Below are 14,889 nucleotides of genomic sequence, written 5' to 3' on the forward strand. Positions count from 1 at the left end.
AGAATATACAGAGAGACTCCCTTGTTAGGTGATAACTCTGGAGGAGGCTCAGGGAAGAATTCTCTATGATTATACGAGATACTAATTGTCTGAAGAGTCGGGTTTTCACTGAAGAACTTTTATGTCTGCTGTGTGAGGGAAATGTAACAGCTCTTCAGTGAAGGGTACTGTGCTAAGTGCTGGGTAGAAGATAAAGATGAGAGTCTTTGCTCTCCAGAAGCACAGTAGTAACCAAACAAGTTTACGTATGAAGCAGCTTACAAACTGGCTTTTCCATTTCAATAAAGGAAATTGATTTAATGACAATGATGAGAAGCAATGAAATGTGGGTTTGGAGGCTGGCTCTGGAGTCCCGTTCCTGACCATGTCATATATTAGCTGAAAAACTTAGTCAAGTTACTTAACTGAATCTCAGTGTGTGTGGGGGGCTATTAATACTTCAAAACTTTGTTAGAATTCAAGAAGATTCTGTGAAGCATTCAGCATAGTGCTTGACCCAGTGAGTATTCAGAAAATTTAGCCTCCATGACCTCCATCACTCTCACCCCTGCCTCTGTCACCAGCACCATCACCTCTTTCACCATCATCATTAACACCTCCATTACCAACCACTATTCCCACCGTCACCACCATGACCACCAGTAAGCAGGGTAGCACGTATCTAGCATAAAGATCCCATATCTGTAGTCTAAAATCTAATGGACATTTCCAGGTCAGCAATGATCACATTGCGTTATCTACAAATGATTTCATTTCAGGACTGACCTTAGGTGCTGCCCTCAGCCTGGCTCAGGTGAAGGACGTCCTGGCTAATGTGATCCTGAAGCTCCCGGAGGAGAAGACACAGATGTACCAGGCTCTCTTGAAGCATTTGGGAACTCTGGCTGGATCCCAGATCAGGAACATGGCTGTATGTATCTGACGACTGTAACATCTAGTATGTGTCCCGTGAATGACTGTCCCTGATAAATCATGACATTTTCATTCTTTTGGAACAGACAGAAAGAATAGTTTTCCGAAGTATTGCTTGATTCTTATTTTACCACTTGTGTCATTATAATTACATAAGTGGAGTGAAAATAACCCATTATTTTAAAAAGTCTTTAGGGGGCCACATAGTGAGCAGGCATCCAGATTCGGATCTGAACCCTCTCCTGGCCGTGGGCAACTGTACCCTCAACTTGCTATCAAAAGGTAAGTGACAGCTCCTTCTTAGGGACTATTAAACCCTGTTCCTCCTACCCTTTTGCCTCTCTAGGGATGCAGGAAGTCCAGTTTTGAAAATTACTCTCCTTTATAATATTAATAATTCCTCTGCCTTTCTGGGTGCTTGGAAAGTTGGTCAGTCTGGTCCTAAATGCACACACACCCAATGTCTTCATCTCTTTCTTTCTGAGGACTTGTGCTAGATGTTTTCCCATACTGGTCACCTGACATCGACCAGTGTTGGCTAGTGTCCCGGTGTGATGTGAGTAGTGGAGAGAACTCTAGGCTATTGACAACGATTGGGCCCCTTTGTCAAAGACTTTCTCCAGGTGGTACAGGAGTGTGTGAGACCCACGTCATGCTATGTGCTCATGCTGACATTGATGGAAGCCTGCAGACCTTTTTCTATTGAACAGTGGTTGGGCTTCATTCTATATTTATTTACTCGAGTTTTGTTTTTTGAAAGTAAGTCCAGGACTTTTCAGTTATTTCTTTTATTTTAACTTTGTCGACAATTATTAGGAAGTTTTCATTGGTCCTCTATACATCCGTTGTTTTTTTTTTCATTTAGAAATATGTACTAACTTTCTGTAACCTGCATTGTTAAATGCCTACTCTTCATGTCATCTAAACGACAAAATTATCTTAAGGAAGAAGGTGTACATTCAGTTATCAATTTAAGTAACAACCTTTAAAAAATCATTTATTGAGAAATAGGTTTTGTGATGTAAATATGAACATCAAAAGCTTCTTAGCTTTATCCCGAAGTCCTATTTCATTACAGCTTTAAACAGTTCCTCCCCCCAATATACTGATTAAAGAACAGAAATTCTTTTGGTGCTGAGAAAAGATATAAACAAATAAGACTGTATCCCACTAGTATAAAAATTCATTAAAGGCAATTTATTTATTCACTACTGTATCAAGTAGGGTTCTTGGTTATAAATAAATGTTTGTTGAATGACTTTATTAGAATATCAAAAGGGATATTAATGTCCTCTCCCTTCTTACAAAGCTCAAAATGAATCATGCTGTTCAGAAAGAGTGCTAAGGTCTGACTCTACCTGACCTCTGGTCTACTCTGCTAGATATTTTTATTTATAATCAAGCAAGGAAGGCAAAAAAAAAAAAAAGGTAGGCCCTAGATGGGAAGAAACATTGCAAGATGCCATTTCATGGTGAAAGATTTTTAAACATAGGAGGAGCACTTTTTTCCTCAAACAATAAATTTCCTGTGATATTTGGTAGAATTATTTCCCAAGTTTTGGGAGTTTGATTGTTTAATAGAACAGATTCCAGGGAACGTGTCATTTCTTTCCACAGAAGGAAAACGACAGATTCCTTTAAATGAGCAGTTTCTCAGAAAGTGCCCCAGTGCTGACCTTAAGCCTGAAGAAATCTTGATCTCAGTGAACATCCCTTATTTGAGGAAGGTGAGAATGTCCTTTCAATTTCTTGGCTTTACTTGTGAGTGCACAGCTTGTTAATTCCAACATAGGGTGGGTTAAGAAAAGGTGTTGAGCGTTTGCAGTGGAGAATATGAGGATTTGTGAATAGTTAGGTTTCACTTGTGTTATATACCCCCCATCATTGCTAGAATCTGGAGACCTTTGACTCTACCTTCCTTCCCAACCCTGCCCGCCACCTCTCTCTCACTCTCTGTGTCTCTTTCTCCCTCCCCACCTTCCCCCCACCCAAACCAACCTCTAAAGTTACTTTCTTACAGATTTTTAAAAATTCTTTGTCCCGTGAGGCTTTTTCCTAAATAAGACTTAAAACTATACTTCTGCTTATATCTTGAGGTTTTGAAGAGGCTATAAATTTGCAATAGAACTTAATGGTAAGAAGAAGGGCTTTGGAGTCAGACTCAAGAGTGAATCCTAGTTTTAGACCTACTTTGACCCTGAGCTCATTACTGAATCACTCCTAATTACAGATGCCTCTTCTGTAAATGCGAATCAAGCTTGCCTTGGAGGGTGTATGAATTTGCTAGGGCTGCCATAATAAAGAACCACAGCCTGGGTGGCTTAACTACACTCTTACTTGTGGAGGCTGGAAGTGTGATATCCAGGTGCTGCAGGGTTGGTTTTCCCTTGGCTTTTCTCCTTGGCTTTTAGATAACTATCTTCTCCCTGTGTCTCCGTGTGCTTTCCCTCTGTTTGTGTCCGTGTCCAAATTTCCTCTTGTGAGGACACCACCATGCTGCATCATCGCCCACCCTGATTATCTCATTTTAACTTAATCACCTCTTTAAAGACCCTATCTCCTGATACAGTCACATCCTGAGGTACTGGGAGTTAGGACTTCAACTTATCAATTTTGAGGGGGGACACAATTTGGCCCATAACAGAGAGTGTGGCAAGGGTCAAATGAGGCAACATAAACAAACTGCCTTGTGCAAGTTGTCCCTCAGTGTGCTTTTATAGGTGCCACTTCACTTTTGCTTTCAGTGGGAGTTTGTGTCAGCCTTCCGACAAGCCCAGCGGCAACAGAATGCGCTAGCGATAGTCAATTCGGGAATGAGAGTTTTTTTTGGAGGAGGAGATGGCATCATTAGAGAGTTATCCATTGCATATGGAGGCGTTGGTCCAACCACCATCTGTGCAAAGAATTCCTGCCAGAAACTCATCAGAAGGTATGGATTCATGTCCTTAGTCTCCAAGTAATAGAGCAGCTCTTTCTGTGGTGTCATGTAATTACAAGAAGAAAAATTCTTACTACTTTTCTGTTTAATGACACGGAATTCCAATAAGATCTCATGATTATTCCCACGTGTCTTAGTGAATTCTGAAGTGGACACCATATAGTGTGTGTGTGTGTGTGGGTGTGTGAACCCATCTCCCAATAGTATATAGACACAGTAAGCAAAATGAGTAAATCTGCATTCGTTATCATAAGAGAATAATTTACCATTATGAAAGATAGATTATGGGAGTTTGTTTTATAATAACTTGCTAAATGCACATGCATACCTAACTTTTTTATTTCTATACGTAATACTAGTCGCCAATATTTCTTGAGCATTTACTAAGTACCAGTTAACATTTCAGAAGTAATAGACTAACGGTTAAAACCACGATCTTGATTGAACCACACTGCCTGCATCCAAATCTCAGTTCAGCTCTTATAAATTATGTGATCTCTTTCAGCTTGCTTAATCTTACCTCAGTTTCCTTATCAGTCAGGGAGATAATCACACCTCATAGGACAGTTGAGAGGATTAAATGAATGGATACATATAAGGTACGTAAAACAGAACCTGGCATGCAATAAATGTTCTAGTGATATAGGGAGCAGTTACTCCTGGGCTGAGGACTTAACATGAGTTGTCATTTCTTTCTCACGACCATTCCAGGAGCTGTGTTCTACCATTACTGCCCTTTTAGAGATGATGAACTGGTGGGCCCAGGCCAGACACCTTGAGAGTGGTGGTCTGTGATTTGAACTTGGGTTGCCTGACTCTGGAGTTTGTACTCTTTTTCTGCTGCATTAAACTGTTGCTATTTGTCTTACAAGCTCACTGAGCCTGTGAGGTAGTGAGTCCTGTTGGGCAAGGAGTCTTCTCTTTTGACGCCCACAGGCGCTGGAATGAAGAGATGCTGGACACAGCTTGCAGGCTGATTCTGGATGAAGTCTCCCTCCCAGGCTCAGCCCCAGGTGGGAGGGTGGAGTTCAGGAGGACTCTCATCATCAGCTTCCTCTTCAAGTTCTACCTGGAAGTGTCACAGATTTTGAAGAGGATGGTAAGTGGAACTGACCATGCATTACCTTTCCCAGTCTTGGGGGCTCTGGGGATACACACAGTGGCGGCAACAACTCCCTGCCAAATAGCTGTAGAATAGAATAGAAAAGACAACCCAGATCGGAGACTCATGGGCTTGCTGGGCGTATGGCGGGCCGTCTGTTGATGGAGTGAGTGTTTGGGGAAGAATGGCAAGTAGAACACAGAGTTGTGCGGGATTTGGTTTAATACCACTCAGTTATTTTGTTTCTGACCTGTTGTATGTCTCCATGGTGTTCAGAAACTTGTTAATGATTTGAATATATTTTCCCTTAGGAAAGCGTTTCTTCCACCTGTCGAGGTTTACCTTTGTACGTTTGGCTTTCTTCTCTGGGTTCAGCTTTGTTTTCTCTCACTTGTAAGATGGCAATGGCAGCCACTCCACAAGGTTGTTGAGAAATGGGTCATCATAGGAAAAATGCTTCAGAGAACCATGGTGAAGACTGCCTACTGGTAGTCATAATCACAGTAGTAAGCATCGGGCATTCTTTCACCTGGCCTCCCTTATGACAAACAATTAGAGTTACAAGACTGGTGGCAAGGGAGGATACAACTGAAAAAAGTTTGGAATAAATTTGCTAGACCCAAAGGGAACTTCAACCATATTGGTTCATTAATCCCAAGCTACAATCAGTGGACCAAACTAGACTAGAAGCCAAGAACATTCCTCATGTGGTATAGAAATTAGTATGATCACTTTTTTTTTTAAATAAAATTATTTATTTTTGGCTGTGTTGGGTCTTCGTTGCTGCATGCGGGCTTTCTCTAGTTGTGGTGAGTGGGAGCTACTCTTCGCTGCGGTGCGTGGGCTTCTCACTGTGGAGGCTTCTCTTGTTGCGGAGCACAGGCTCTCGGCACACGGGCTTCAGTAGTTGTGGCATGCAGGCTCAGTAGTGGCTTGTGGGCTCTAGAGCACAGGCTCAGTAGTTGTGGCACACGGGCTTAGTTGCTCCGCGGCATATGGGATCTTCCCAGACCAGGGCTCGAACCCGTGTCCCCCTGCATTGGCAGGCAGATTCTTAACCACTGCGCCACCAGGGAAGCCCTAGTATGATCACTTTAAATTAGAGGCAGAGTTCTCTCTTATCATTGCTTCTGAAGGTATCTTCTCATTATATGTGAGAACTAAGAACCAGAACACTTGTATCAAAGTTTTTAGAATAGAAGCTTAAAATCATATATAAGTGACATATTGTCACTAGGTAATCAAAAGAGAAAAAGTAATAAAGCCAACTATACACTCCTGCGATTAATAGCAAACTAATACAATTTATTGGATGAATCAAATGATATCAATTACAGCTTCCATCTTGTAGTCTTTTACCTTCTATTCAATTTCCTCTATTAATATTCCTCTGCTATTAAAAGTAATAGCCTTTGTTGGCTTTAATTTTCTGTTAAAATTTTAAAATTGTAAAAAAAAATAGCCATTAGGTGCACTGTTTGAAGTCTTGCCTAAGGGCCAAATTGACCCACTTTTCCTCAGCTCTAGGAGGTGTTCCTCCTGGGGCCCCAGAATGCTTACTGCTGTGAGGTTGTGGCAGAGATGCAGCCTGCCGCAGTTTCTCTTCTTCCTGATTGGCCAGGTGGTACAAAGCAGAGCTTGATGCTCATTTGCAGTGGTGTACCTTGGCTCTGACCTTTTCCTGGTTTAACCACTCTGTTCCTTTCCAATCATTTACTTAGCTTCTACTTTCCTGTTTTATTGGTTTGTAAGTCCTCAAATCATTTAGAAAGGCATGTGAAAGTATCATAAGAAACTTAAAGATATTGGGAGTCAGTAATCTACTGTTTTCATGTGGCTCTTCATAATATGTGGTCATACGTGTGGACCTTACAGAGTGTGTGTCCTGGAGGTCAGGGAGAACCCTGCTTCTACTTCCAGGATTCTGAATTAGGGAAGTACTTAACAAACTTAGACTTCACAGTAGAGCTGCTTGCTAAGAGCCATGTTAGCCTCCCTCCCAAGACCATCGTGGCATATTTTAAATATCTACAGTGGTTCTACTTTTCAGGACCCTGTTCACTATCCTAGCCTTACAGACAAGTACGAGAGTGCTTTAGAAGAGCTTCATTCCAGACATCACTGGAGAACATTAAAGTACCAGGTTAGTGGCTTTTTTCTTCTTTTTAATTCAGAGGTCCTGGGCTAAAGCTTCTTCACTTATCTCTCAGCGATTGTCAAGATGTATTAGCCCGAGCTCGCCTTCTGGTGAACCCACAGCCTTCTTTACTGTTAATTAAAATTTCAAAATCAGTGCAGTATTGTGATTAAAAATAAAGCTAGCAGTGGTAATTTTTTTAAATGTCTGTTTTCAACTTGAGGACTGTGTGTTTTGTTCTGTGGCCTTGTACCACTGACATGAACAAGCTGCCTAGTTTGCCATATGCTCTTGGCCTTGGCATTGTGGAAGTCATAACACAACAAAAGGCAGAGCTGCTGATTTATTTTGCTTGGATGTGGAGATACTCTGCTCCCCCAGTCCCCCTTCTCCAAGTGTTTTCTCTGTGAGTTAGAGTTTTAGAGTTGAATCAAACGTAAGTTCTAAGAGCTAATTTCAAGGTCTCCTAATGAAAGCTGCCTATTAGAACACAAGTCCTCATAACTTTCAAACAGAATTTTCAGCTACAACATCATAAGAGTATCGCCTGAAGTCCTCCTGTTGGTAAACTAGATAAGATTCAGTGCTTCTCCTTGAAATTGTTATCAAGAAACTTTACCTTGAGAGTTTTATTAAGTCAAGAGCATGAAAAGGCTTTTTAAAGATGCTTTTTAAATAGATTCAGTTCATTGGATCTATTGTTGAATTTAGTTATAAAAGCTTACAGTATGTCATAACAAACAGTCCCCTGTTGGTATATATCTCTTCAGTTTTTAGGTTCAATATATTCAAAATTCAAATATGCCAAACTCCTTTGAAAGTGTTGAAAGTGATCATTTTGAAAGTCAAAAATAGCTTCCCTCTTCCCCGGTGTAAAATACGACCACTGCAACGTTTGGCTCATTTATAAATACCCTAACACTGCCTTGACCATGGAATAAACTTCAACAACCACGGGAACAACAACAAATTAATGGGCTTTCAAATCATCCAAAGAAAAGTGATAATCTTCACGTAGTTTGTTATTATAGATTGCAAGATCAAGTTTTGGAAGTAGTGTATCTCTCACATATATGTTTTGTTTTTCCTCTGGGTTTTCACACATACACACACGCGTGCAGGCACACACACACACACACAAATACCCACATTGCTAGAGGAACTTCAGCAGTCATGACCAATATTTTTTTTCCCCAAATCAGTTAATTTGCTTAAAAGCCTTTTGACAGAGATCACCAGTTAGAGGAGACAACATTCTTTCCTCCGTGGTATCTTTAGCCATACAACAAGCACAAGCAAGTAATCAAATACAACCTCTTTCATCAGTAGATTCATCACAACTGACTTTTAAAAAAAAATGTTATAGCTTCAGCTAAATTAATCAATTTTATATTTATAGATATATATATGAAAGATATATTTTGGGATTTATCTTCAACCTTTTGGCAGGCAGGGCTCACAGCAAGGTTTCAAAACGCTTTTTTCCCAAAGCAGTGATGTGTTTCAGTATTTATAGTAAAAAGTATTATGTCATAGAAAACTCCCAGAGCCTATGTAGAGACCTATGAATATGTTTCCTTAGTGTCTAAGCTTATGGATTACCTGGAATTTTTCTCTTCAGGATAGAAAAAAATCTCTTTGGATTAAAAAAAAAAAAAGATGTGGGTGATTCTTCATTCAAATGTTGTTCAAATGGAGAACTCAACACAGCATTATAGGGCAGCACTTCGGGGGCATTTCACAGCGGGAATCAGTCCCTACCATCTGAAACAAACTGGACCTGATACATGTTTTTCTTTGGATCACCACCTCAGCTTCTCAGAGAAGAGGGAGAAGAAGCCTGCTGAGAGCGCTTGGCCGTGAGGATGGGGCTGGTGTGCATTGGGGCTGATTCAAATCCCTGTTCATATTGCCTGAACCCCAACATGTAAAATTTTCTCTCATTCCCCCCCTTCCCCTACATTTGTGGCCTAATGTCCACCTTTATTTAACGGTGCCTAGGCCAAGTTCTAAATTATTCTTCTTCATAATCTTCTGCTTTCTAGTTTATAAAGTCACGATGAACACAACCACCACAAAACAAAACACAAAGACTTAGCCAATATTCCTTTTTTGGTGCATTGTCTTGTACTAACTACAGAATTGAAGTTTACATTTAAGTGAAGCAAATATGGGCTTTAAAACAATAAATGTTTATCAGTAAGTATATATTTTACTGTAAAACAGTAAATTTTATATGAAATAGGAATAAGTTCAGAGCATCCTACACATATGTCTTATGCCAAATTCATTTGAGAAATGAGTCTACTTTCTACATATAATTGTCAGGGAAAATTTGGCTGATATCTTACTTGTTGTCATTTATACTATAAAAACAATAGGGTTTTTTCCCTCATTTCTCTAATAACCAATAAAAATGCTGAACGCATTTTCGGATTACATGTGCCACTCTCCTTTTCCCTCTGACAGATCAGAGGTTTCTCCAGGTTCCTGCCTAGAGAACCTCTGATCTATCTCAAGCTGAAGGTTTATTTTTTGAGTCCCTCAAGTAGGTTGGCAGTGACTGACAACCATTCTTCCCAGGTCTCGTGAGCAGCAGAGGGGCTTGGGGAGGTGTCTTTTCACAGATAGCTTTATGTAAAGTTCCCATCGTAACCATGCTGGCTTTCCTCCATTCATGGTATTTGGTAAATGGAATCCAAATGTTCAGAAAGGCAAAGAAAGCAAAACACCTGCGTGAGAAGAAAACATGACAGTTGATCAGTAGGATCCCAGACAGCTAGGGTCTTTCCCTTCCATTCTGTGCAGCAAGAGCCTCAGAGCACTTCCGTTGAACAAGGGAAGCTCTGACTCTGGAAAATCTGCAGCTATGATTGACATGAGCTACCACTCTAGGCGGAATCAAACATCTCATGTATTGTCAATATGTAAAATAAGTAGGCTTTCTCAAACTGCACATTCTAGGAATCAAATACAAATGTATTTACTTTTTAAAAATTTCTCAGATGCCTTACATGATGCTGAGCTGGAAACAGGTCAGCTTCTATGGCTTCTTTTCCTCTCAGTAGAGGTGCTAACCAGCATGTGTTCTGTTGGTGCCTTTTCTTTTTTTTTTTTTTTTTTTTTTTTTTTTTGCGGTACGCGGGCCTCTCACTGTTGTGGCCCCTCCCGTTGCGGAGCACAGGCTCCGGACGCGCAGGCTCAGCGGCCATGGCTCAGGGGCCCAGCCGCTCCGCGGCATGTGGGATTTTCCCGGACCGGGGCACGAACCCACGTCCTCTGCACCGGCAGGCGGACCCTCAACCACTGCACCACCAGGGAAGCCCTATTGGTGCCTTTTCTGTCTTCCCTCCTACTGTCTGATGTAGTGGAGCACTGTGAGCCTCATCTCCAAGAAAGAGCCTGTGCCTCACCCAGGCTCAGGGTGACACCGTGAAAAGCGGTGTGGAGCAGCAGATAGGGTGGGAAAGGGAGCCTCCATAGCTTTTTCCGGGCCTTACCTTGGCCAACCCTCCTCCTGCCCGGGTCTTCCTGAGAAAGCCTAGGGGGTCTGGCCTCAGCCCTGGTGCTGGACGCAGTACTGACCCCGCGAGGTGTGGACGGGGCAGCTCGGCACTGCTTCGCAGGCGGCTCCTCCCGCAGAGCTCCAGGCCCCAGAGCTGCCTTCTCCTTTGAGAGGAGCCTTTTGGGAGTGGCCGCTTGGCTGGCAACTTTCCTGGAATTTCCACCTCCCACAGTCCCATCACCGGACCCCTCGGCAGCCTCAGCCTTGCCCCTGGTCTCTGAGCTTGGTCTATACCATGTCTCTTAACCCTTCTTTCTTCATACCTCCAATTCTTCTCCCAACTAAGAAAGCTAACAACTCTCTCATTTTAAAATACTGGAGGAGATGTTATGTTTCTTAATTTCGACTTTGGTTAATGAAGCATATTTAAGGTATACCAGTGGCAAGACATTTTACTCCGTGGGTCTCTAAGAAAAAGTCATATTAGTGAATCATTACTCAAAATGCAGCTTCCTTTGTCTTCATTCTTTATCAGGATTGTCTGAGTTATGAGTCTTACCAATTATTTCTTAGACTTCCTCACTCAAAGAAGAAAATAAAAAAAGCTCTTGTGGTTGAATGCATGCACTCATTTTCTATAAACATGGTCATCAGGCTTTTCTGCAAAATAGTACATGTGCCATGCTTAGCTACAACAGTAAAATAATTTTGATAATAAAAGTTAAAGAAATACATGAGCATTTGCAAGAGGACATCATTTTATATTGTCAGGAAGAAAGATTTATATTCATTTAGTTACACAAATAGAATTTGTTAGAGATGTTTGTGGTCTATATCAAAATAGTGGGGAAAAAAATAAGCACAACATCATGGCTGTACATCCCAGTTTGCCTACTGAATTATTGAAATAGGCTTACTGTCCTGGTGTTTTTATTTTCGAAAGTGTTCTGGTTTGGATGTAAATGATATAGCTCCCCTCTTATGAGAGATGTGCATAATATGATTATAAAAATGATATGTTGATTATTGATTAAACAGAATGCAGACCCAAAGCAGCTTCCTCAAGACCCAGTTGGCCATCCCGTCATGCATCTGTCTGGTATTAAGCATGCCACAGGTGAAGCCATCTACTGTGATGACATGCCTGCAGTGGACCGGGAGCTGTTCTTGACTTTTGTAACAAGCTCAAGAGCTCACGCTAAGATTGTGTAAGTGATAAGGTTTTTACCCAGTAGACAGAAATGATTGCCTTTTTTGGCCAAGTCACATTAGTGAAAAGTAACGGTTTGAAGAGGGTAAGCTATTTGTTGGCAATGTCCAATGTATTAGATTTGAAGTGAAATGGGATCAAAATGTAGACTTCACCACAGTTTGTCCCTCCGTATAATAACTTCATCGTCCCAGGAATTTTTTCCCCATTGTCTGGCATGGAACTATTGGAGGGTTTTGGATGTATCTTCCCTCTCTCGTATCTTATTCTCCGATTAAGAACGTTCTCTGTGGTCTGCAGGCTGCGGGGCCGCTCTGAGTAGCCCTGTTCTGTGTGTTCTCATGTAGGTCTGTGGATCTGTCAGAAGCTCTCAGCCTGCCAGGTGTGGTGGACATCCTGAGTGAGGAACATCTTCATGGCATCAACTCCTTCCGCCTTTTAACCGTACCTGAGAAACTTCTATTGACAGATGAGGTACTGCATTTTTGCTTTCTGTTTTAAAAGTAACTTCCTCAGTTTATGACACTTCGTATTTTCTTAAAAGATAGCATTGAACTTGGCACATCATAAAGGATTCCAGTATTCTTTGAATGCTTATTATAAATCACTATATTCTAATAGTGAATTCGTTCAAAAATATTCATTTTCCATGTAAGTAAAGAAGTTGACTAGTTATATAAAAGATACTTGAGTATTTTATATTTTCTAGTAGTAAGATCATGTGTTGCTTTCATACTTATGAAAGGATATATGAGAAGAGAATAATGACTTTTATTTTCTGGTACTTTCCCTGAGAATCCCTTGCCATTGCCCCCGTCTCAGTCCAACGTCCAAGTTCAAGGGGTAGCTCCACCATGAAGTCTTTCCTTATCCTTTAATCCAGGAGTTCTTTCTCCCTCTCGGAACTCTCTCTCATTCATTCATATGCCATGTGTTCAACAGGCATCTTTTAAGTGAGCACCTACTGCCGTAGGTGAACAAGACCCCTGTGGTTCTTGCCCTTGCAGAACTTAAAGTCTGCAGGAGAAGGCAAAGTGGACCTTTATTGCGCTTTCTATCTTATATTGAGCTTATGTATTTATGTCTATGTCTTACCTATTTCTCCTACCTAGTAAAATGCCTTGAGTGAGGGCCCACGTCTGATTCATCGGCATATTCCATACACTGCTTCCTACAAAGAAGAGTAAATGAGCAGAGGAACAGTGATAGCATTGTTGCCATTTGAACGTTTCAGATGATTGAAACATTGACTACTGTATCTCAGGTTATCAGAAGATGCAGCGAGGGCAGTGTCCAGAAGGTTTTCTACATAACTCCAGATTCTCAGTTCAGTGTTTACCCAAAAGAGCTTTATCATTTGGAAGAGTCCCTGCCTCTGGCTCTCACTAGCAGACACAGTTGATAAAAATGAAAGTTTGGTGACTGAGAGTCTGAAGTCAGGTTGAACCTCCCCCAAGGCAGAGGACAATGAGAGCTATGGCCTTTGCGTAAATGTTAATTAACCAAGCAAAGCCTTCCTGGGCCCTGGGGTGTGTGCACGTTGATTCTGAGTATCTCAGGGGTGTGTCTGTGAACGAGGTCACAGGGCAAGACCCACGTCTGTGGAGAGCAGAGAACAGAGCTGTTGCGAATGATTGCCTCCGTTAGTTTCATTCCTTTTTTTAGCATTTGTCCTTAGCACGCTATATCTTTAAAAAATCGTTTCATTGCAGAAATTTTAAACACACACAAAAATAGAGACTAGTACAATGAATCCCCATAGGCCCATCACCCAGCTCCAACCATTATTAACACTTGCCATTTTTGTTTCATGTGTCTCCCCACTGCCCCTGCCCACCCGTACCCAACACACTTTTGTGTGTGTGTGCTGGATTTAACTTTTCTTTAACTACCATTTTTGTTTGGTGATAAAACTACTATATGTTCATTGTAGAAAAGACCTAATAATCTAATGTCGTTCTTAAAAATGAGTGATTATGTTTTGATTTGGATCTCAGTAAAAGGTGGGAAAGAGAATCAAAGGGTCGTATGACTTCTTCCAGTCCTGACTGTTTTACCTCTCTGGAGCCTTAGCCTTGTTTATCCCCATCCGCTTTCTACCCTGGTCCCTGGGTGACCTCTTTAGGCCGCCTACCTACCCCACCTGCTGGTGAACCGAAGAATGCTCCGGGCTCGCTCTTGGCTCCTGTAGTCACTTCTCTCCGTGAAAAGCCTGTGCTCCACCACAGTTCAGGGCAGACATGTGCTCACCAGCAGTGCTGCATTGTCACTCTCTCCCTCCTTCCTCTCTGGGTGAGATGGTCTCTGCTCCCGGTTCATGAAGGAGAGGTCACTTCTCAGAATGGCCCAGCTCGTGGTGTGGCAACCCCAGGTCAAACCACGGGACTGACTCTTCTGCTGTACATGAGGCAGCCTCAGGCCTGTCCCTCTTCAGCCATCGCTGCCAATGATGCAGCGCAAAGACCTGCACTCTCCCAGTGCCCGAGGTCAGCAGGCCAACTCTGACAAATGCGCTTCCCTACCGAAGCCTTCGTTAACCACAGCACTGCGGTTAAGTCACACGTGAAGGGGTCATTGACTGTGTGTCTAGCTCTGTGCCAGTAGGGAGCGGGGGAATGAACGAAAGGAGAGGCCCTGGTGCCTGCCCTCCTTGGGAACAGAGGTCTGTTCTGTGTTGTAGGTATTTTGCGTGGGTGAGCTTGTCTGTGCCGTGATTGCTGATTCCGAGGTTCAGGCAAAGCGAGCTGCGCAACGAGTGAAGATTGTCTACCGAGATTTGGAGCCACTGATCCTGACCATTGAGGTAATGAGTTCAAAGTTTGCGCCAGAAGAGCAGATTTCAGCGGCATATCACTTAACATGCTTTTGACTGCAGAAACAGGAAAGAAAATCCAACTCAAAGTGGCTTCCGAAAAACAAGGGCTTTGTTGGCCTCAAACTCTTACCAGTGTTAGCGAGAAAGCTGATCTTCTGCCTCTCCTCCTTGCTGCCCATGGTGCAGGCTTTATCTCCTGTGGTGACAGGTTGGCAGCCAGGAGCTTCCAGTTCACGTCCAATAAGCAAGAAAGAATGCCATTGTCCCAAC

At 42.1% G+C, this 14,889-nt stretch overlaps 1 protein-coding gene across 1 annotated transcript in view; it reads left to right on the forward strand.

Annotated features, from left to right (window-relative positions):
* The window catches only part of AOX1 (aldehyde oxidase 1), a 70,442-nt gene that overhangs the window by 18,498 nt on the left and 37,055 nt on the right, over window positions 1-14,889 (forward strand). Inside the window, exons 11-19 of the mRNA XM_024757377.1 lie at window positions 759-910; window positions 1,101-1,194; window positions 2,530-2,639; window positions 3,657-3,841; window positions 4,787-4,949; window positions 7,003-7,095; window positions 11,633-11,802; window positions 12,152-12,278; window positions 14,485-14,607. Coding sequence (XP_024613145.1) covers window positions 759-910; window positions 1,101-1,194; window positions 2,530-2,639; window positions 3,657-3,841; window positions 4,787-4,949; window positions 7,003-7,095; window positions 11,633-11,802; window positions 12,152-12,278; window positions 14,485-14,607 — 1,217 coding nt within the window. The remainder of the gene's footprint in view (window positions 1-758; window positions 911-1,100; window positions 1,195-2,529; window positions 2,640-3,656; window positions 3,842-4,786; window positions 4,950-7,002; window positions 7,096-11,632; window positions 11,803-12,151; window positions 12,279-14,484; window positions 14,608-14,889) is intronic.

This window comes from Neophocaena asiaeorientalis, unplaced genomic scaffold (genome assembly GCF_003031525.2).
Source record: "Neophocaena asiaeorientalis asiaeorientalis breed wild unplaced genomic scaffold, Neophocaena_asiaeorientalis_V1.1 scaffold246, whole genome shotgun sequence".
In the NCBI taxonomy this organism is placed as follows: Eukaryota; Metazoa; Chordata; class Mammalia; order Artiodactyla; family Phocoenidae; genus Neophocaena; species Neophocaena asiaeorientalis.